This window comes from Pongo pygmaeus, chromosome 10 (assembly GCF_028885625.2).
Source record: "Pongo pygmaeus isolate AG05252 chromosome 10, NHGRI_mPonPyg2-v2.0_pri, whole genome shotgun sequence".
NCBI classification, from domain to species: Eukaryota; Metazoa; Chordata; class Mammalia; order Primates; family Hominidae; genus Pongo; species Pongo pygmaeus.
The window spans coordinates 7,569,668-7,590,955 of NC_072383.2; the positions used below are offsets into that span (position 1 = coordinate 7,569,668).

The 21,288-nt window shown below is 35.4% G+C and overlaps 1 protein-coding gene across 1 annotated transcript in view; it reads right to left on the reverse strand.

Annotated features, from left to right (window-relative positions):
• Positions 1–20,668, reverse strand: part of CD163L1 (CD163 molecule like 1) — a 91,108-nt gene extending 70,440 nt beyond the window's left edge. Inside the window, exons 1-4 of the mRNA XM_063646913.1 lie at positions 20,626–20,668; positions 17,665–17,757; positions 12,819–13,169; positions 11,876–12,202 (exon numbers count right to left, since the gene is read on the reverse strand). Of these exons, the coding sequence (XP_063502983.1) occupies positions 11,876–12,202; positions 12,819–13,169; positions 17,665–17,757; positions 20,626–20,656 (802 nt within the window). The 5' untranslated portion in view covers positions 20,657–20,668. The remainder of the gene's footprint in view (positions 1–11,875; positions 12,203–12,818; positions 13,170–17,664; positions 17,758–20,625) is intronic.
• Between the last annotated feature and the right edge of the window lie 620 nt (positions 20,669–21,288).

Genomic DNA, 21,288 nt, shown 5'->3' on the forward strand with positions numbered 1-21,288 from the left:
AACAGAATATACATTTTTCTCAGCACCACATAGCACTTATTCTAAAATCGACCTCATAATTGGAAATAAACACTCCTCAGCAAATGAAAAAGAACAGAAATCATAACAAAGTCTCTCAGGCCACTGTGCAATCAAATTAGAACCCCAGAATTAAGAAACACACTCAAAACCACACAACTACATGGAAGCTGAACAACCTGCTTCTGAATGACTACTAAGTAAATAACAAAATTAAGGCAGAAATAATGAAGTTCATTGAAACCAATGAGAACAAAGAGACAATGTACCAGAATCTCTGGGACACAGCTAACACAGTGTTAAGAGGGAAATTTATAGCATTAAATGCCCACATCAGAAAGCAGGAAAGATCTAAAATTGACACCCTAACATCACAATTAAAAGAACTAGAGAAGGAGAGAAAACAAATTTAGAAGCTAGCAAAAGTCAAGAAATAACTAAGATAAGGGCAAAACTGAAAGAGATAGGGACAGAAAAAAACCTTCAAAAAACAATCAACCCAGGAGCTGGTTTTTTGAAAAGACTAACAAAATAGATAAACCACAAGCCAGACTAATAAGAAACAAAAGAGAGAAGAATCAAATAGACACAATAAAAAATGATAAAGGGGAGGTCATCACTGATCCCACAGAAATACAAACTACCATCAAAGAACACTATATCCACCTCTACACAAATAAGCTACACAATCTAAAAGATATGGATAAACTCCTAAACACATACACCGTCCCAAGACTGAACCAGGAAGAAGCTGAATCCCTGAATAGACCAATAACAAGTTCTGAAAATGAGGCCTTAATTAATAGCTTACCAACCCAAAAAAGCCCAGGACCAGATGGATTCACAGCCAAACTCTGCCAGAGGTACAAAGAGGATTTGGTACCATTCTTTCTGAAACTATTACAAACAATAGAAAAAGGGGGACTCCTCCCTAACTCAATTTTTTTTTTTTACTTATTTATTATTATTATACTTTAGGTTTTAGGGTGAGGCCAGCCTTATCCTGATTCCAAAACCTGAGAGAGACATGACAAAAAAGGAAATTTCAGGTCAGTATCCCTGATGAACATCAATGCAAAAATCCTCAATAAAATACTGGCAAACTGAATCCAGCAGCACATCAAAGCTTATCCACCACGATCAAATCGGCTTCATCCCTGGGATGCCAGGCTGGTTCAACATATACAAATCAATAAACGTAATCCATCACATAAACAGAACCAATGACAGAAACCACATTAGTATCTCAATAGATGCAGAAAAGATCTTCAATATAATTCAACACCACTTCATGGTAAAAAAAAAACACTCAATAAACTAGGTATTGATGGAAGACATCTCAAAATAATAAGAGCTATTTATGACAAACCCATAGCCAATATCATACTGAATGGGCAAAAGCTGGAAGCATCCCCTTTGAAAACCAGCACAAGACAAGGATGCCCTCTCTCACCACTCCTATTCAACATAGTGTTGGAAGTTCTGGCCAGGGCAATCAGGCAAGAGAAAGAAATAAAGGTATTCAAATAGGAAGAGAGGAAGTCAAATGGTCTTTGTTTGCAGATGACATGATTGTATATTTAGAAAACCCCATCGTATCAGTCCAAAAACTCCTTAAGCTGATAAGCAACTTCAGCAAAGTCTCAGGATACAAAATCGATATGCAAAAATCACAAGCATTCCTATGCAACAATAATAGACAAACAGAGAGCCAAATCATGAGTGAACTCCCATTCACAATTGCTACTAAGAGAATAAAATACCTAGGAATACAACTTACAAGGGATGTGAAGGACCTCTTCAAGGAGAATACAAACCGCTGCTCAAAGAAATCAGACAGGACACAAACAAATGGAAAAACATTCAATGTTCATGGATAAAAAGATCCAATACTGTGAAAATGGCCATACTGCTCAAAGTAATTTATAGATTCAATGCTATTCCTATCAAGCTACCATTGACTTTCTTTACAGAACTAGAAAAAACTACTTTAAAATTCATATGGAACCAAAAAAGAGCCCGTATAGCCAAGACAATTCTAAGCAAAAAGAACAAAGCTGAAGGCATCATGCTATCTAACTTCAAAACTACACTACAAGGCAGTAAACAAACCAGCATGGTACTGGTGCCAAAACAGAAATATAGACCAATGGAACAGAACAGAGGCCTCAGAAAGAACATCACACATCTACAACCATCTGATCCTTGATAAACATGACAAAAACAAGCAATGGGGAAAGGATTCCCTGTTTAATAAATGATGCTGGGAAAACTGGCTAGCCATATGCAGAAAACTGAAAGTGGAACCCTTCCTTACACTTTATACAAAAATTAACTCAAGATGGATTAAAGGCTTAAATGTAAGACCTAAAAATCATAAAAACCCTAGAAGAAAACCTAGGCAATACCATTCAGGATATAGGCATGTGCAAAGACTTTATGAACAAAACACCAAAACAATGGCAACAAAAGCCAAAACTGACAAATAGGATCTAATTAAACTACAGAGGTTCTACTCAGCAAAAGAAGTGAACAGAGTGAACAGGCAACCTACAGAATGGGAGAAAATTTTTGCAATTTGTCCATCTGACAAAGGGCTAATATCCAGAATCTACAAGGAACTTAAACAAGTTTACAAGAAAAAAAAAACAACCCCATCAAAAAGTGGGCAAAGATGTGAACAGACACTTCTCAAAAGAAGACATTTATGTGGCCAACAAACATTTGAAAAAAAGGCTCATCATCACTGGTCATTAGAGAAATGCAAACCAAAACCACAATGAGATACATCTCACACCAGTTAGAATGGTGATCATTAAAAACTCTGGAAACAACAGATGCTGGCAAGGATGTGAAGATGTAAATTAGTTCAACCATTGTGGAAGACTGTGGTGATTCCTCAAGGGTCTAGAACTAGAAATACCACTTGACCCATCAATTCCATTAGTGGGTAAATACCCAAAGATTATAAATCATTCTACTATAAAAACATATGCACACATATGTTTATTGCAGTACTATTTACAAAAGCAAAGACTTAGAACCAACCCAAATGCCCATCAATGATAGACTGGATAAAGGAAATGTGGTATGTATACACAATGGAATACTATGCAGCCATAAAAAAGAACGAGTTCATGTTCTTTGCAGGGATATGGATGAAGCTGGAAACCATCATTCTCAGCAAATTAACACAAGAACAGAAAACCAAACACCACATGTTCTCACTCATAAGTGGGAGTTGAACAATGAGAACAGATGAACACATGGAGGGGAACATCAGACACTTGGGCATGTCTGGGAATGGGGGGCAAGGGGAGGGAGAGCATTAGGACAAAAACCTAATGCATGTGGGGCTTAAAACCTAGATGACAGGTTGACAGGTAAGCCAACCACCATGGCACATGTATATCTATGTAACAAACCTGCATGTTCAGCACATATATCCCAGAACTTAAAGTAAAAATAAATAAATAAATAAATAATAAAAAGGACTTTGGGTACTTGGGGGAAAGGGTGGGAGGTGGGTAAGGGATAAAAACTACACATTGGATACAGTGTACACTGCTCAGGTGATGGGTGCACCAAAATCTGAGAAATCACTACTAAAGAACTTATTCATGTAACCAAACACCACCTGTTACCCCAAAACCGGGTTGATAGGTGCAGCAAACTGCCATGGCACATGTATACCCATGTAACAAACCTGCACGTTCTGTACATGTATACCAGAACTTTAAGTAAAAATAAATAAATAAATTAATTAATTAATTAAAAAGAGTGGTTGAATGGATTAAGAAAAAACATGGTCCAAATATATGCTGCTTACAAGGGACTCACCTCTTTAGTTTTAGGACACCCATAGGCTGAAAACAGAGATGGAAAAATGTATTTTATGTAAATGGCAAACAAAAGTGAGCCAGATCATCTATACTTATATCTGACAAAACAGATTTAAGTCTAAAATTGTAAAAAGAGACAAAGAAGTCCATTATATAATGATAAAGGGGTTAATTCATCAAGAGGATATAACAAGAAAAAATATATATGAGCCCCTGTCAAAGCACCTAAACATATAAAGCAAATATTAAGAGATTGAAAGGGAGAAATAGACAGTAATACATAATAATAGAGATTTTAATACTCCACTTTCAAAAATGGACAGATAATTCAAACAGAAAATCAATAAGGAAATTGTGGACTTGATCAACACTATAGACTAAAAGAACCTAACAGACATATATGTAACATTCCATCTAAAGTAGCAGAATATAGCTTCTTTTAAAGGGCATGAAATATACATTCACTTTCAATGTTCTTTAGATGGCATGTATTCATATCATTTGCCCAGTAGATTCTGAAAACCAGAAGTCATTGATAAAAATCATGGAAAGATATCCCATGTTTATGGATTAAAATAATCAATATTGTTAAAATCTTCATTCTACCTCAAAAGACCTACAGATACTGTATTGCATGCTTAAAAGCAGCTACAAAGGTAGATATTATGTTAAATGTTCTTACCATCAAAAAATTAATAATATCCTTAAAGGAGTGGGAAGAAACTTTGGGAGGTGATGCATATTCTTATGGCCTTGATGGTGGTGATGGTTTCACGGGTTTACAGTTTTTCTCAAACTCATCAGGTTGTGTATATTAAATATGTACAGCTTTTTACATGTCCAACAAACTCATTTAAGGGCTTTAATAAAATGATAAAGGCAGGTCAGATAGCAAGAATCTGACAATGTCATACTTGCAAATGTGATTCCTGTTCAGTGAACATGACAATCCATTCCCCTCACGTAGGTATCCTTCCAAGTTATAGAGGTTTCAGATTGTCTGTATTTAATGGTACTGGTCAATGATTAATTATAACTTACTTCCCTTGCTTCTTTTGCTCTTAGTTAAGTCTCATCAAGCATGTTACATAATTATAAAATAAATTTCCTATGAAGAGTGTATATTCTGACCAATTTTCAAAAACATTCTGGCCTACTTGGTAGTTATATTGCTAATTGCAAAACAATAATTTGAAGCTTTGTTTATATGTCATTCTATTATAAATTTAGTAACAGATAAATCCTGCTGAATCAGATAATTTCTGGTTGCCCTTGGCAAAACTGGGTTTCTGTAACTGAAAAATCTGTAACTGAAGCCAAACAACTTTAAATAAAACTATAAAACCCTAGCTATTTTGATTGCCAAGATATCCCCTTTATGGTTTTAACTATCATCCGGAAACTAAAATAGGGAGTAAAATTAGAGAATATATTTTATTTAGCTATATAACATAGTCAATTGTACTGATAAAAAAATTTTTTTTAAGTCAATGGAATCTATTTAGTATGAAATATACATTCACTTTCAATGTTCTTTAGATGGCATGTATTCATATCGTTTGCCCAGTAGATTATTAGTTCCTTGAGGATAAAATATGTAACACATACCTTTTTCTCATTTTTCACAGAATCGGTCATTGTGTCTAGTACACAACAAGAAAAAGCCCTAGAAAAATCATCTTTTTGTCACTTATCACTTATCTCTTTAGTTCCTTTCTCCACTCAAAGTAGTATTCTCCCACTGTAAGCCAGTATTTTGATATGATTTACCAACTTCTGGACTAAAGCCCCCTTCCTCACTTCTTCATTCTCCCATTCAGCTGTACTGTATCAAACCTAGACTTGACTTCCCTTTGTTCTCTTTTGTTTCTATACCTATATACCACCCTCATCATTACTACTTGCTTTCAACTAGCTGTAATTTTGGCAAGAATTTGATATTCTATTTTGCACTTTTGGGGACATTTGTGGTTACTTAAACGTAGTGAAAATATAAAACTAACTTTTGCTAATTCTGCTGCTGATGTTCCTTTCACAGATCCCAGGTAGCTGGAAGAAATAAATAAATTATGTTTGCAGATTTAAGTAATCCAATCAAACCAGTCTATAGGCATCAATACCAAAGTAAAAATATAAATAACAAATTATTTAATCTGAGTTTCTTTTACAAAAACCGACTTTAAAAAATGTAATTATATACACAATATTGTGTTATGTGCCAAAATTGTTAAACATAATCAGAAGATATGTGTAGCAAAGTTTAATAAACAAGAAAAAAACTATGTAAAATAAAGGGTATTATCTCAAATTTGAAATTGTTTTTTTTGTGGTCAAATATGTTTCCTTTGTTTTTTTTTTAATTTTATTATTATTATACTTTAAGTTTTAGGGTACATGTGCACAATGTGCAGGTTTGTTACATGTATATACATGTGCCCTGTTGGTGTGCTGCACCCTCAAATTTGAAATTGTAACTGGATACTTTTATCTTCCCCATTTCGTCATGAGGAGAAAGTTTTTCAAACCATGTAACAATTAAAACACATTTTATGTTAAATAATAGAATTCTTAGGGGCTATTATGACATTTAAAAATCAAAATAAAATGTCCACCTCAGTAGGCATTACTGAAAATTATCAAAAATGTTTTAAGAATTTCCTTGGATTTGTCTTTATAGAAAATTTATTATTATTATTTTTTAGTTCTTCTGTTTTTTTTTTAATTTATTATTATTACACTTTAGGTTTTAGGGTACATGTGCACAATGTGCAGGTTACATATGTATTCATGTGCCATGCTGCTGCACTGCACCCACTAACTTGTCATCTAGCATTAGGTATATCTCCCAATGCCATCCCTCCCCCTTCCCTCCACCCCACAACAGTCCCCAGAGTGTGATGATCCCCTTCCTGTGTCCATGTGTTCTCATTGTTCAATTCCCACCTATGAGTGAGAATATGCGGTGTTTGGTTTTTTGTTCTTGCGATAGTTTACTGAGAATGATGATTTCCAATTTCATCCATGTCCCTACAAAGGACATGAACTCTTCATTTTTTATGGCTGCATAGTATTCCATGGTGTATATGTGCCACATTTTCTTAATCCAGTCTATCATTGTTGGACATTTGGGTTGGTTCCAAGTCTTTGCTATTGTGAATAATGCCGCAATAAACATACGTGTGCATGTGTCTTTAGAGCAGCATGATTTATAGTCCTTTGGGTATATACCCAGTAATGGGATGGCTGGGTCAAATGGAATTTCTAGTTCTAGATCCCTGAGGAATCGCCACACTGACTTCCACGATGGTTGAACTAGTTTACAGTCCCACAAACAGTGTCAAAGTGTTCCTATTTCTCCACATCCTCTCCAGCACCTGTTGTTTCCTGACTTTTTAATGATTGCCATTCTAACTGGTGTGAGATGGTATCTCATTGTGGTTTTGATTTGCATTTCTCTGATGGCCAGTGATGGTGAGCATTGTTTCATGTGTTTTTTGGCTGCATAAATGTCTTCTTTTGAGAAGTGTCTGTTCATGTCCTTCACCCACTTTTTGATGGGGTTGTTTGTTTTTTTCTTGTAAATTTGTTTGAGTTCATTGTAGATTCTGGATATTAGCCCTTTGTCAGATAAGTAGGTTGCGAAAATTTTCTCCCATTGTGTAGGTTGCCTGTTCACTCTGATGGTAGTTTCTTTTGCTGTGCAGAAGCTCTTGAGTTTAATTAGATCCCATTTGTCAATTTTGGCTTTTGTTGCCATTGCTTTTGGTGTTTTAGACATGAAGTCCTTGCCCATGCCTATGTCCTGAATGGTAATGCCTAGGTTTTCTTCTAGGGTTTTTATGGTTTTAGGTCTAATGTTTAAGTCTTTAATCCATCTTGAATTGATTTTTGTATAAGGTGTAAGGAAGGGATCCAGTTTCAGCTTTCTACATATGGCTAGCCAGTTTTCCCAGCACCATTTATTAAATAGGGAATCCTTTCCCCATTGCTTGTTTTTCTCAGGTTTGTCAAAGATCAGATAGTTGTAGATATGCGGCATTATTTCTGAGGGCTCTGTTCTGTTCCATTGATCTATATCTCTGTTTTGGTACCAGTACCATGCTATTTTGGTTACCGCAGCCTTGTAGTATAGTTTGAAGTCAGGTAGTGTGATGCCTCCAGCTTTGTTCTTTTGGCTTAGGATTCTCTTGGCTATGCAGACTCTTTTTTGGTTCCATATGAAGTTTAGAGTAGTTTTTTTTCCAATTCTGTAAAGAAAGTCATTGGTAGCTTGATGGGGATGGCATTGAATCTGTAAATTACCTTGGGCAGTATGGCCATTTTCACAATATTGATTCTTCCTATCCATGAGCATGGAATGTTCTTCCATTTGTTTATATCCTCTTTTATTTCCTGGAGCAGTGGTTTGTAGTTCTCCTTGAAGAGGTCCTTCACGTCCCTTGTAAGTTGGATTCCTAGGTATTTTATTCTCTTTGAAGCAATTGTGAATGGGAGTTCACTCATGATTTGGCTCTCTGTTTGTCTGTTTTTGGTGTATAAGAATGCTTGTGATCTTTATACATTGATTTTGTATCCTGAGACTTTGCTGAAGTTGCTTATCAGCTTAAGGAGATTTTGGGCTGAGACGACGGGGTTTTCTAGATACACAATCATGTCGTCTGCAAACAGGGACAATTTGACTTCCTCTTTTCCTAATTGAATACCCTTTATTTCCTTCTCCTGCCTAATTGCCCTGGCCAGAACTTCCAACACTATGTTGAATAGGAGTGGTGAGAGAGGGCATCCCTGTTTTGTGCCAGTTTTCAAAGGGAATGCTTCCAGCTTTTGCCCATTCAGTATGATATTGGCTGTGGGTTTGTCATAGATAGCTCTTATTATTTTGAGATATGTCCCATCGATTCCTAACTTATAGAAAATTTATAAACCACAAAAACATATCTGTCCAGATTCCTCTAAAATCTCCCAAGATTTTATCAATTGCAAAGGCCTAAAGCACTACTGATATGCTGATACTAAATTTATATCTCTAATTCAGACATTTCTTCTGAGAATTTCCAGTGGGAATATCCACCTACATATCTTCCAAGTCCCTCAAAAATGTTCTAACACTCTTAGCATCTCTCTTTTAAATGTTACTACTAGCTACAAGGCTGTACACATAAGAAATTTGGGAAAAATTCTTACCCTTCTTTCTTTCTCACCTCTTTTTTCACTTCTCTTGGTACTATCAAAGCTGCTGTGTAAATATAACTCCAATCCATCCACTTATCTCTATCTTAACTATTTTAGCCCTAGTCAAACCACTATCATGTCTTACCTGACCTCCTTCAGGGTCTCCTTAACTTCTGTCTCTGCATCCAAGCTTGGCTCTCAGAAGCTATTCTTCATTCAGTCAGTCCACATGATATTTTAATAATCAAATTTTATCATGGTAATTATCTGCATAAAACCCTTCAAAGAATACCCTTGGCTATTAAAATAAAGTCTAAAACTCTTGCCATAGCTCCCCAGTCTCTGAGTACCAGCCCTCAGCTTCATCAACTGTCACTCAACCTTCCTCATTAAGTTACAGCCACTCCAGTGTTTTCTCCACCCTTGGAGGCCACCAAGTCCTCTCTTACTTCAGGAGAATTGGGTTTCTCCCTTTGAAATACTGTTTGTTGAAAAACTGCTTTTAACACCTCAGATTTCAGTAAAGCCAATTCTAAAGACTTACATTAAGTGAATCATCCTATTAAATAATCTGATACTAATTTGTATCTTTATTTCAAAACATTTATTGGAGTTTACAAACCTGTAGATGTTTGTAGAAGAAAAAATAGAAGAAATTAGAAGACTTTACAGAAGGTTCTAAGTACTCTTCCTGACTTTGAACTATTCTAAGACTTTAAGTTCTTTCAGATTATTATTCACTTGTTGTAAGAACTCTGTCAGCCAGTAAGAGACAGATCACTTAGAAATTAAAGAACTTTGTATCTTCCTGAAATTCCAAACATAAAAAAATGATAGGGAGGAATTGGATTTTAAGAATAAGAACAAAGATTTATCATATTTTCTATGCCTCTTCCACCTCTCCGAGTTTCTAATAAATTAACCAGTTAAAACATAAACATGTATAGATCACCTAAAATTGCTGAAAACTGTGCTAATTGTTAGGAATACATAAGTTTAAAATAATTCCCATCCCTCTAGTATTAGCATATTTGAGAGAAGGCGAGAAATTAAATAACTAAAATGTTATTAACACATGAAGAATTAGGACACAGTGCTGTCATAGCATACGAATAGGATATGTTTATATTTGGGGAAGGCTTCCCTGAGGAAATGCTCTTTAAGATGATGTTAATGGATAACCAAATTTAGCTAAGAGAAATGAAGGAGGAAGAGTTTTTTTCTACCTAGAGGAACAGAATGTCTCAGTGTTCTGAGGTGGATCGGAAAATATCATGTACATGAAAGAACGCAGCAGAGATCAAGCAGAAAAGAGGAGAGAGTAGCAACATCTTGTAGATAATAAGAAATTTCCTATATTACTTTAAGGTCAACTAAATGTGCTTCAAAAAACATCACTTCAGCTGCAGTGTGGAAAATGGATTTGAAGGTGTTTGAAATGACTGCAGAGAGGCCACTGGGGAGAGGTCGTTGCTTTCCGTAGTGACTTCTTAGAGGTGGTGAGTGATTGTTGCTTGGTTTATATTGATAGTAATGAAAATGGTGAAAAGAAGCCACATTCTTCAGCCGGGTGCAGTGGCTTATGACTGTAATCCCTGCACTTTGGGAGGCTGAGGTGGGCAGATCACAAGGTCAGGAGATTGAGACCAGCCCGGCCAATATGGTGAAACACCGCCTCTATTAAAAATACTTTAGCCAGGCGTGGTCGTGGGTGCCTGTAGTCCCAGATACTCAGGAGGCTGAGGCAGGAGTATAGCTCGATCCCAGGAGGCGGAGATTGCAGTGAGCTGAGATCACACCACTACACTCCAGCCTGGGCTACAGCCTCGGTGACAGAATGAGACTCCGTCCAAAACAAAAAAGATGAAGAAGGCACATTTAAAAATATTTAAATAGTATAATCATTTCCATCTGGTGATGTAATGAGTGTAGTGTGCTAACAGAGAAATGAAGGACTTAAAAGTGATCCCCTAGTTGAACAATGAGAACGCATAGACACAGGGTGGGGACCATCACACACCGGGTCCCGTCGAGGGGTGGTGGGCTGGGGGAGGGATAACATTAGGAGAAATACCTATGCATATGACGAGTTGATGGGTGCAGCAAACCAACATGGCACATGTACACCTATGTAACAAACCTGCATGTTGTGCGCATGTACCCTAGAACTTAAAGTATAAAAAAAAAAAGTGATCCCTTATTTCTGACTTGAACAATGAAGTGGGTAATAATGCTATTTACTGAGCTTAGGAAGATTAGATGATGAGTAAACAAGGATAATAAGATTACTTTTGGAAACGTTAAGGTTCAGGTACATTTTGGACCCTTCGTAGGCACACGGATATACGTATCTAGAGCTCTTAGGAGGTGTCTGGTGTGGAACTTTAGTTGAAGCTAGGAAAGTAAATTGCCAAAGGAAAGAGGGTAATGCGAGATTAGGGACTTAGTCCTGATGAAATCTAAGTTTTGGTAGCTGGAAAGAATTAGTAAAGTGGGGAAACTAGACTAAGAATGAGTGACCTCAGAGAAAGAAGGGAAAAATATGATATGGTGTCAAGAAGTTATTTGAAAAAGGTTTTTAGAAAAAAGATTTGATCGGCCTATGGAATACTGCTAAGTGATTGGAAATATTAAAACTCAAAATGTGCTTTAGATTTGTTAGGAAGAGCAGTTTTAGGAAGAGTGTTTAGGAAAACTCCAGAATGGAGCAATTTCAGGGGTAACAAAAATTTGTTATAACCAGAGAAAATTCTTCTCCAGAGAATGATTGACCTTTTTCTTTCCATACATACTGTTTCTAAACAAATTGTTCCTTTCTTCTACATGATGTCTTGGGTTCTTACCGTAACAAGTTAATGTGACATCCTCATTGTGACTGCAGTCATGATTTCCCCATCCACGATGTCTGCAATTCCAGAGTGCCAACTCATTCCCCTGGCATAAAATGTCATCCAGCCAAATGGGGCGCAATACAGCAAATGGGGCGCTATTAACAACTCCAGAAGAAATAAAAGAAGATGGACATCCTAGTTGCCTGCACACCACGGCAGCAGTATTCAAGTTCCACCCATCATCACATATAGTCCCCCACCTTTCTTGGAATTTCACCTCCACTCTCCCTGAACAGGAGTTGTTTCCATCCACTAGCCTCAAACCCAGATTGGCTTCACCTACGAGAAAGACAAGCAGACATATGAAAAACTGATTCAACTTTGAGCCTGAAATAAAATCAAAAGGATACATAGCAGATAGCCCTGTTATGAATGAAGTTACCAAAAACAAAAACAAAAAAACTGAAAATACTTATAGGAGGACTATGGGAGGCTTTTTTCTAAACACAAATACACAAACAAAAAAAAATCCTAGGTGAAAAAATCATTAGCATGATATTCTTTATCATTTTGCTTTAATTTTATACCTCATTTTTCAGAAAATATTTGTTCTGTTAGTGTACCTGGTACATGAAAAAAGGCACTTAAATCAAAGCTATCCCTGCTCCCAACCTTCTTCATTTCTTTCTAAACTCAATTATAGTTATGATAAAGATATTACATTGGTAACTGTGATGCAGTCTCTCTCTCTCTCTCTGTCTGTCTCTCTCTTTCTCTCTCCATTTCTTTCTAAACTCAGTTATAGTTATAAAAAGAAAAGCAGTTAGACATTACTTTGGAAATAAGGGAAGGGTAGAATATATAAAATATTTTCTACACCTCCCAGAGGGACACTATTAAAGTCAAAATAGAAACCCCTACCTTCCAGCAGATGATTCCTGAAGGTAGATCTTACCTTGCCTTCCTACTCTAGTTAGACTCTTACCATAACAGTTCACACCAACATCTTCTCCATGATTACAGTTATGGCTTCCCCATTCCCGGTGTTGACATTCCCAGAGAGCTGACTCATTTCCGTAACAGGAAACATCATCAAGCCAAATTTTTCCATGTCTAGTCACGGCTTGTCCAGAATGAAACATGGTGAAAGAAAATGGACATCCAAGCTGTTTGCACACGACAATTGAGGCAGTAGTGTTCCACCCGTCATCACACACAGTTCCCCACTGTCCCTGGAATTTCACCTCCACTGTCCCAGAGCAGGGACCGTCTCCATTGACCAGCCTCAACTCCAAATCTGTTCCATCTGCAAGAAAGACAGAAACATACATTAGAGATGGCAAAGATTAGAAGGCAGAAATAATATAAGTAGGTGAGATGGATGATGATCATTTAGCTTAAATGTTGTCAGTAGAACTTATAGTAGAGAGAAAATAAAAATGAGAAAATTTGAAGTGAGAAGCTTTAATTTTTCATGATAGGGAACTAGAGACCACATTGCAGCATAGTTTTGCTTTGCATTATAATGTGAAAATAAAAAGAAAGGAAAGAAATTTTTCCTTTCTATGCAATTTCCACCAATATAAACCATAGAAAAGGTAAGGTTGGCTGTTTTGCAGGCAGAATGAAAGAAAGTCCCTTGGCTAGTCAGTTTCAAAATAATCTGTATCCGAGGATTCCACCTCACATTTTTGAAGGAGATGTTTTATATACTTAATAATTGAAAACATCTTGTAAGGTTGACATAATAATTTTCTACTGAATAAAATCTACAGCATTAAATACTTTTGAGTATTTATATCTTCAGATGTTTTAAATACATTCTACAATAGCCCTTGCAGGAGGAGAAGACCTAGTCATCCATGATTGTAATATGTTATTCCACCTTCTCTAATCAACAGCTATGTGGATCACAGGTAGACAACCACTTCAGAAAAGGTCAGTCCTTCAGATGACCATTGACCACTCATATTCCCATCTTAAAAATTTGAAATAAGTAAAATGGATTTTAAAAAATCCTAGGTGAAAAAATCAACTTAAAACAAGTGAAGTTAATATTAACCCAAATCTACTTGTAAGCCAACATTTTGAGGAACAGACAATAAAAATTTAAATGGGAAACCAATGTGAAGGGAGAAAATTTTAAAGCAACCACGACTTTTCAACGTGAAACTTTATGGTGAATTCTGTGCATATGATGATGATGAGAGGGTGTGTTAGTAAGAAGAGCAAGTGAGCCAAAGGGACAAAGAGAAGCAATAAGGAGGAAGAAAAAGATTAAAAAAGAGAAAGAGGAGAGAGGAAGAGACAGAAAGAGAGAGACAGAGAGAGAAACAAGGAGAGAGAATACAATAGAAAAGGCTTCCCAGTTCTGAGTATCAGTACACAACGGCTCAGTGAGAATATATTTTTCACAAGAGATAACAATATTCTTTCTGAAAGTGGATTGTGAGTTAACCATAAGTCTTCATTCAATGTGGTCTTGCCTATACTATACTCATGAGAATAACTAGAAATTTTGGTTTCCGTATATTTCTCTATCTCAGTTCCTAGTGCTGCTACTGTTTCCTATTTCTTTCTATATGTACATTTTTCTTTTTAGTTGAAATGTGTGTGAGGGGCATTCTAATGCCTGTGCTCATATCATATAACTCTTAAGTCTAATGAAAGCTCTTAAAAATGTAGTTGATACACACACACACACACACACACACACACACACACACACACACACAGATATATATTCTAATATGATTGATATTTGCGATTTCTGTTTTTTCAATATACTGATTAAGGTGTTTTTTTCAACGTGTACATTAGAATGTCTACTAATTTTTAGACATACCAAATTCCTACCAAGGTGTGATAAAAATTATTAAAGAAAACTTGATAAATTAAGAAATTCTATTCTTCAAAACACACTATAAAAAAGTGAAAAGTCACAAATGTGAAGAATATATTAGCAACATATATTATGACTATGGACTAGTATCAGATTATATTTTTTAAATATATATATTTAGAAAAATAAGCAAAATGGGCAAATGACTTGAACAGATATTTCACAGAAGAAAACAAAAGGCATGACCATTAAATACATGGAGAAATGCCTAAACTTATTAGTCTTTGGGAAATTGAAAATTAAGATAAAAAGATATAGCTTTATACTCTCTTGATTGGCAAAAATTTAGAACTCGGAATATTTAAAATGTGAGTGACGATATGAGTCATTGAAAATGTATATACGTTGCTGGTGGAATTCATCCTATCTGGTAAAGTTGAAAACATGCACATCCCAGAACCTGGTAATTCTACTCTTACCTATAGACCGTAGTAAACTCCCATGAATCTGCACCAGAGACATATTTATAGCCGAACATTTGACAATAGTAATGAAAGATCCAAATAACTATGGACAGGATAATAGACAAATTCATTGGGAATATTTATTTATACAAGATAATATATTTTACTTAATGAAAACTTAAATAATTATAGCCATTGCAAAAGCAGAGATGAAGCTTAGAAACATAATATTGAAAGATAAAAGCAAGTCCCAGAACACTAAATGCAGTTTGATATGTTATAAAGCTTAAAATAAGCAAAACTAAACAATACATTATTTCTGCATCTATATCTATCATATTATTAGAAAGTATCGTATTATTAAAAAGTAAGGTAGTGAGAAATGCACAATTCAGGATAGACATTATCTCTGGTGGGGTTGGAAGGTAGGTGGAAGAGAAGAGGAAAACATACGTAGAAAAAAGTGGTTGATAAAAATCCAGTTTCCTGGTTGAGGGATGGATTTATGTGTGCCATTACATTATGCTTAATGATTTGTATATATGTTATAAAATGGCCATTTTTGTCTAATCAAATATAACATTAAACAGCCACAAATTTAAAGCATTTTAAAAAGCAAATACATTAATCAAAAATATTTGTAACTGGACAAGAACCAATACTATTTTGGAGTATACAAAGATATAGTAATATTATCTATGATTAAACAGAAATAAGAAAATTGCACAAATAAAGTGAGCATTCAATTAAAATAATCATTTGAATACCATGATTAAATCTCAACAGCATTTAAAATGTTAATTTAGCCCAGATGCCATGGCTCATGTCTGTAATTTCAACACTTTGAAAGGCAGAGGTGGGAGGTCTGCTTGAGGCCAGGAGTTCCAGCTTGGCCTGGACAACATAGTGAGACCCTACCTGTAAAAAATTTTTTTAATTAGCTGGGTATAGTGGCACACATCTGTAGCTGTCCTCCAGCCTGGCTGACAGAGTGAAACTCTGTCTCTTTAAAAAAAAAAGAATCTACTTTAACAGCAATAAAATTTTATTTAAACTACAAATTTGGCACTGATGAAAAATATAGAAAATAATGAAAAACCTTAAAAATGACAATATCTGTGTCAGATCTATGAAATGTAATATATTTGAAAAATTATTGAAATACAAAGCAATTAAATATCTTCAATAATCACTCATAAGGTCTTATTAAAATCTATTTGGGTATATCCAAATGATGGAAAACTACACAGCCAATAAAACAAGGTATCATAAGTGATATGTAATAAAATAAAAATGTTAAAGAACTATAAAGGTAATAACCAATATATAAAATATAATGAAATGATTTTCTTGAAACAGTATTATAAAAAATGCCACAAATTGGTATTTTAAACAATAGTGTTTTTCTCTGGATGTTAATATATTAACAAATGTATATTTTTATTTTATTTTTTATTTTTTATTATTATTTTTATTATACTTTAAGTTCTAGGGTACATGTGCACAACATGCAGGTTTGTTACATATGTATATATGTGCTGTGTTGGTGTGCTGCACCCATTAACTTGTCATTTACATTAGGTATTTCTCCTAATGCTATCCCTCCCCGCTCCCCCCCACCCCATGACAGGCTCTGATGTGTGATGTTCCCCATCCTGTGTCCAAGTGATCTCATTGTTCAATTCCCACCTACGAGTGAAAACATGCGGCGTTTGGTTTTCCGTCCTTGTGATGGTTTGCTCAGAATGATGGTTTCCAGCTTCATCCATGTCCCTACAAAGGGCATGAACTCATCCTTTTTTATGGCTGCATAGTATTCCATGGTGTGTAACACATATATATTTTTAATTGTATTTAATTCTTTGATTTCTGTATCTTGTAAGTTTTTATTAACCTATTTTTCTATTTGCAAAAATACAATATCCATATTTTTTCAATGACACATTTTACGTTTGGAAACTATCTTTATCTTTTTTCTTTTTTTTTGAGATGCAGTCTTGCTCTGTTGCCCAGGCTGGAGTGTAGGGGCACGATCTCGGCTCACTGCAACCTCTGCCTCCTGGGTTCAAGCAATTCTCCCACTTCAGCCCCCCAAGTAGCTGGGGTTACAGGTGCACACCACCTCACCTGGCTAATTTTTGTATTTTTAATAGAGATGTGGTTTCACTATGTTGGCCAGGCTGGTCTCGAACTCCTGACCTCAGGTGATCTCCCCACCTTGGCCTCCCAAAGTGCTGAGATTACAGGCCTGAGCCACTGTGCCTGGCCGAATTTGAAAATTATCTTTATCTGAAGGAGAAAAATGTCAATGAAAAATTTAATATGAAATGCATAAAAATAATTTGGACACCTTTATTTACAGGGTATAGCTATTGAAGGTCCAACATTATTTTTACATGTTCTATTTCACTCAAAATATGCATTTAGGATAGCGATTAGGGGAAAGGTAGGATAGAGGATTGTAAGCCGAAAAGTTATCATCCATCAGAACTCACTAAAACTGCTGATGAGAAAGCAGGAATTCAGGAGCAGGATGCAAGTTACCACAGCAGAGAAAAGGTTCTGATGACAGCAGCATCTTCCAAAATCTGGAGAAACAAAATATAGCAGGGTAGAATTTCATGTCTTTCTAAGAAATGTTAGATGACCTCAATGACTTAAATCCAAAATAAAATAGAAGGAGTAAAATGAATTATTCTTCCACCTGTCAAGGATACCGCACAAGAAAGTCCTTTTCCCAGGAAAACCACAGGACTAGCTCCTGTTTGTGATGGAAAGGCACTAAATGGTTTGTAACAGGGCAGATATTTTAGCACGTGATTCACTGAAAAATTGCATTCTATGTCCAAATATATTTTGTGGCTGTTTGGGGTAATTGATTAGCATTTTGGGTTATTGAGTAATTTTTACTTCTCAACTCTTTGACCCTCTCCTCATTTTTACTGTTTTTCCTCCTAATGTTATCCCCCTACTTTGTTCATTCATTTGCTCCTTTATTGAGTGTGACATATGTACCAGATCTTGTGCTTAATTATGGGAATAGAGGAATGAATAAGAGTTCTCACCTGCATTCCACTCAGGGGCTTGTGACTGGAATGTACAAGCAAATCAACATTGGGAGGTCACTATAATAACTGCTGATTGAGCTCATGATTATTTACCAAAGCTATCCACTTTTCTTCAGGGTCACTGTTTTATTATTCCTACAGAATCTTGCCACTTCCTCACTTCTCCCTATCTTTTCAGTCATGCTCAGTTCTGCATCTAATAAAGTTTATGCTACACGTGTGGGGAAAGAATGAATTGAGATAGACAGGAGCAATACACAAGCGAAGGAGATGAGAATTTATTCTGAGAGTTACTTGGAGACTATAAAGAATTTAATCAGGGTGTAATAAATAAAATTTACATTATAAAAAGATTACTTTAAAGGCAGATGGAATGATTAATTCATAGGGGTAAATAAATGTATAAGAAATACTTAAAAATAATATTTATCATCCTGTTTACTTGAGGGGTATGTAACAGCTGTAACTGTTAGAGAACTATCTTAAATAGCATTTTCATTAGTATCTTATGGAAAAAATTAAGTCAGAGTTAAACTGAGCATGTGTAATCCCAGACAACAAAAAACAAAAACCCTAAGAGGACAGAAGGAAGAGTACCCATTGGTGAAAGGCCCATGCTGCTGGGGCTATGCAAAAGCAGAGACAGAAGGCGCAACCTGCTTTGGTGGACATCTTTAGTCTTTCAAATGATGCTTTGAAACTAAAATGGATCCCAGGCACTTCTCTAAGAAGAAGTAATCCCAAGTGAGTTTGGCAACAGTCAGTAATAACCATAGAGGAGACCTTATTATTACAACTATCATCAGTCACATCCATAATTCTTGGAAAATGTACCCAAATCAAGAGAAAACCCTCCCTATAGAACCAAACAGGGAGAAGTAAGTGTGGAATGGGCAATTAGTGTCCCAGTTTCCTTCTTTTCCGTCTTGTCCAAAACACTTTAAGTTGGTCTTCTTTTTTCTCTTATTTCTTTTGTTCCTAATAAGAATATTTAGTTCCATCAAACCTCATGTGTAGGATTACCCTAAGAGGCCATTTCATCTGTCTAAATCCTTCCAGGAAACTCTAAGTGCCCATTTGCGAGAATGGTTAGAGCTAAAGATGAACTATAAAGAAAAAAAGAATAGTTAGTAAGCTCTGACACCAACACAATCAAGATCTGATGAACGTGAACAAATAGTGCAGTAGGCAAGTCTTGAGAAGGAGAACTATTAAAGTATAATTGCCAGAACTTGTGACCCTCTATATATCTAATACCATCTCACCAATTCAAGACCTTCATCTTTCCCATTCCTTTTCTAATTAGATACATGGCAGACAGCATGTTGAAAGTTAAATAATATTATCTTTTAAGTAACACACATGAATTATGAAGAACTGTAATTCATTAAGATGAGCCTTGCTAGATAGAAGGCAGCCAAGCTTCTCAAACTGTAGAAAGCCTTTTTCAAAAAGGAGGCTTTGAAAAATATCAGAACTTCTGCTGGTTTTCTAGAAATGTGCTGGTCTTTAATCATAAGCAAAATAGTTACAAAATATTAAGTTGACTTGTAGTAATTGCACTGAGGAATGGCACAGAGACACAATGCCAATAGAAGTAGCACTGCATTTTCAAAAGCCTCAATCCTATTTAGGAGTTATAAGTCCCAAATACAGCAAAAACCTCCCTTTGTGATTCTTTATTTCCATGAAATGTCTATGAAGTGCAAGTTGAAAGGTTACTACTAATTTCAGATGTGCTCTGAAATACTTCTTAGCCACATATTCCTTTCTTAATCCTTACTCTTTAGGGTCCATCAAAGACTTGTTCTTTGTTTTTTAACATAATGTCTTCTCATTTATTTGCTTTATTAAAATTTATAGCAGAAAGATCAAGGGCTCAGACTTAGCTGGTCCTGAATTTAAATTACACTTGAGATTCTACTATATGACCTTACATAAGTCAGTTAGTCCTTGTAAGTCTTCATTTTCCATCTACCAATGGAGACAATAATATCTATAAAATAGGTTACATGTGTGAATTAAATTGAAATGACCTAAAGCATTTACTGTAGTACCTGGCACTTGATAACAATAAGTATAAGTTTCTAATTTATCCCTTCTTTCCATTTCCACAACTTTATATCCTTGTGTGACTTCTAATCTCCAGTCTTTATAATACATTTTCTGTTTACTTTATTAATGTTTTCCTCCTTTCTTGGATTTCAATTTTGCCTCCAATATTGCTGCTACTCTAAGTTCCACAAAACTTCCAATTTTTGTGTATTTCTCATGTCCTGTTTTCTTTTTACCTTACTACATAATATTTATATCTGTCTGTTGTTACACATATTCTTACTATACCCACCATCTCCCAAATGGCAGAGCAAAATACAAGCAAACTCTTACCAATACGCCACGAGTTTTGAGGCAGCATCATTATGGGACTATCTCTTCCTGAGTCCTGATTTAACTCCTGGGTCCTCTTATATATAATCTCAGAAGTGTACTCATGAGGTGAAAACAGATCTGCTATTTGGAAATGACAATACTGTAAAATTGAGTTCATAGTTCTCCAAAGGGGAAGTCATTATAAAAGCTGAGGTTGTTTTTTCTTTGCTACTTCCTTATCACGTTAGGATAGGGAAAACAAAGGAAGTTAAATAATATGCCTGGAAAGTCTCACAGAATAAAGGGAACTGTAAATTGCCACTCTAAATTTTCAAAAAGACTCATGTTTCACATTTAAAAATTTTTGGTCTGTAAATGTGATCTTGTAAGCATAGTTTTATAGATATTTATCTAAAAGATAAAATATATCATCAGGTTTGTTTGCTTTAGCATACATATTTCAACCAGTTATGCTAAAAGGATCAGAAGAGGTTACATTGCTGAAAACTGGCTAGTCTACAAAAGCTTTGCTGATGAAACATGAGCACAGATAAACATATTTGAAAAAATTTCATGTCTATAAAAATGTTTAACAAAGTGGAGTCCTTTAAAATTAGTTTTTTATTTTTAATGATTATGTAAAAGAAAATAAAGCTTAGTCATCAAATGAGTTTGGAAAAC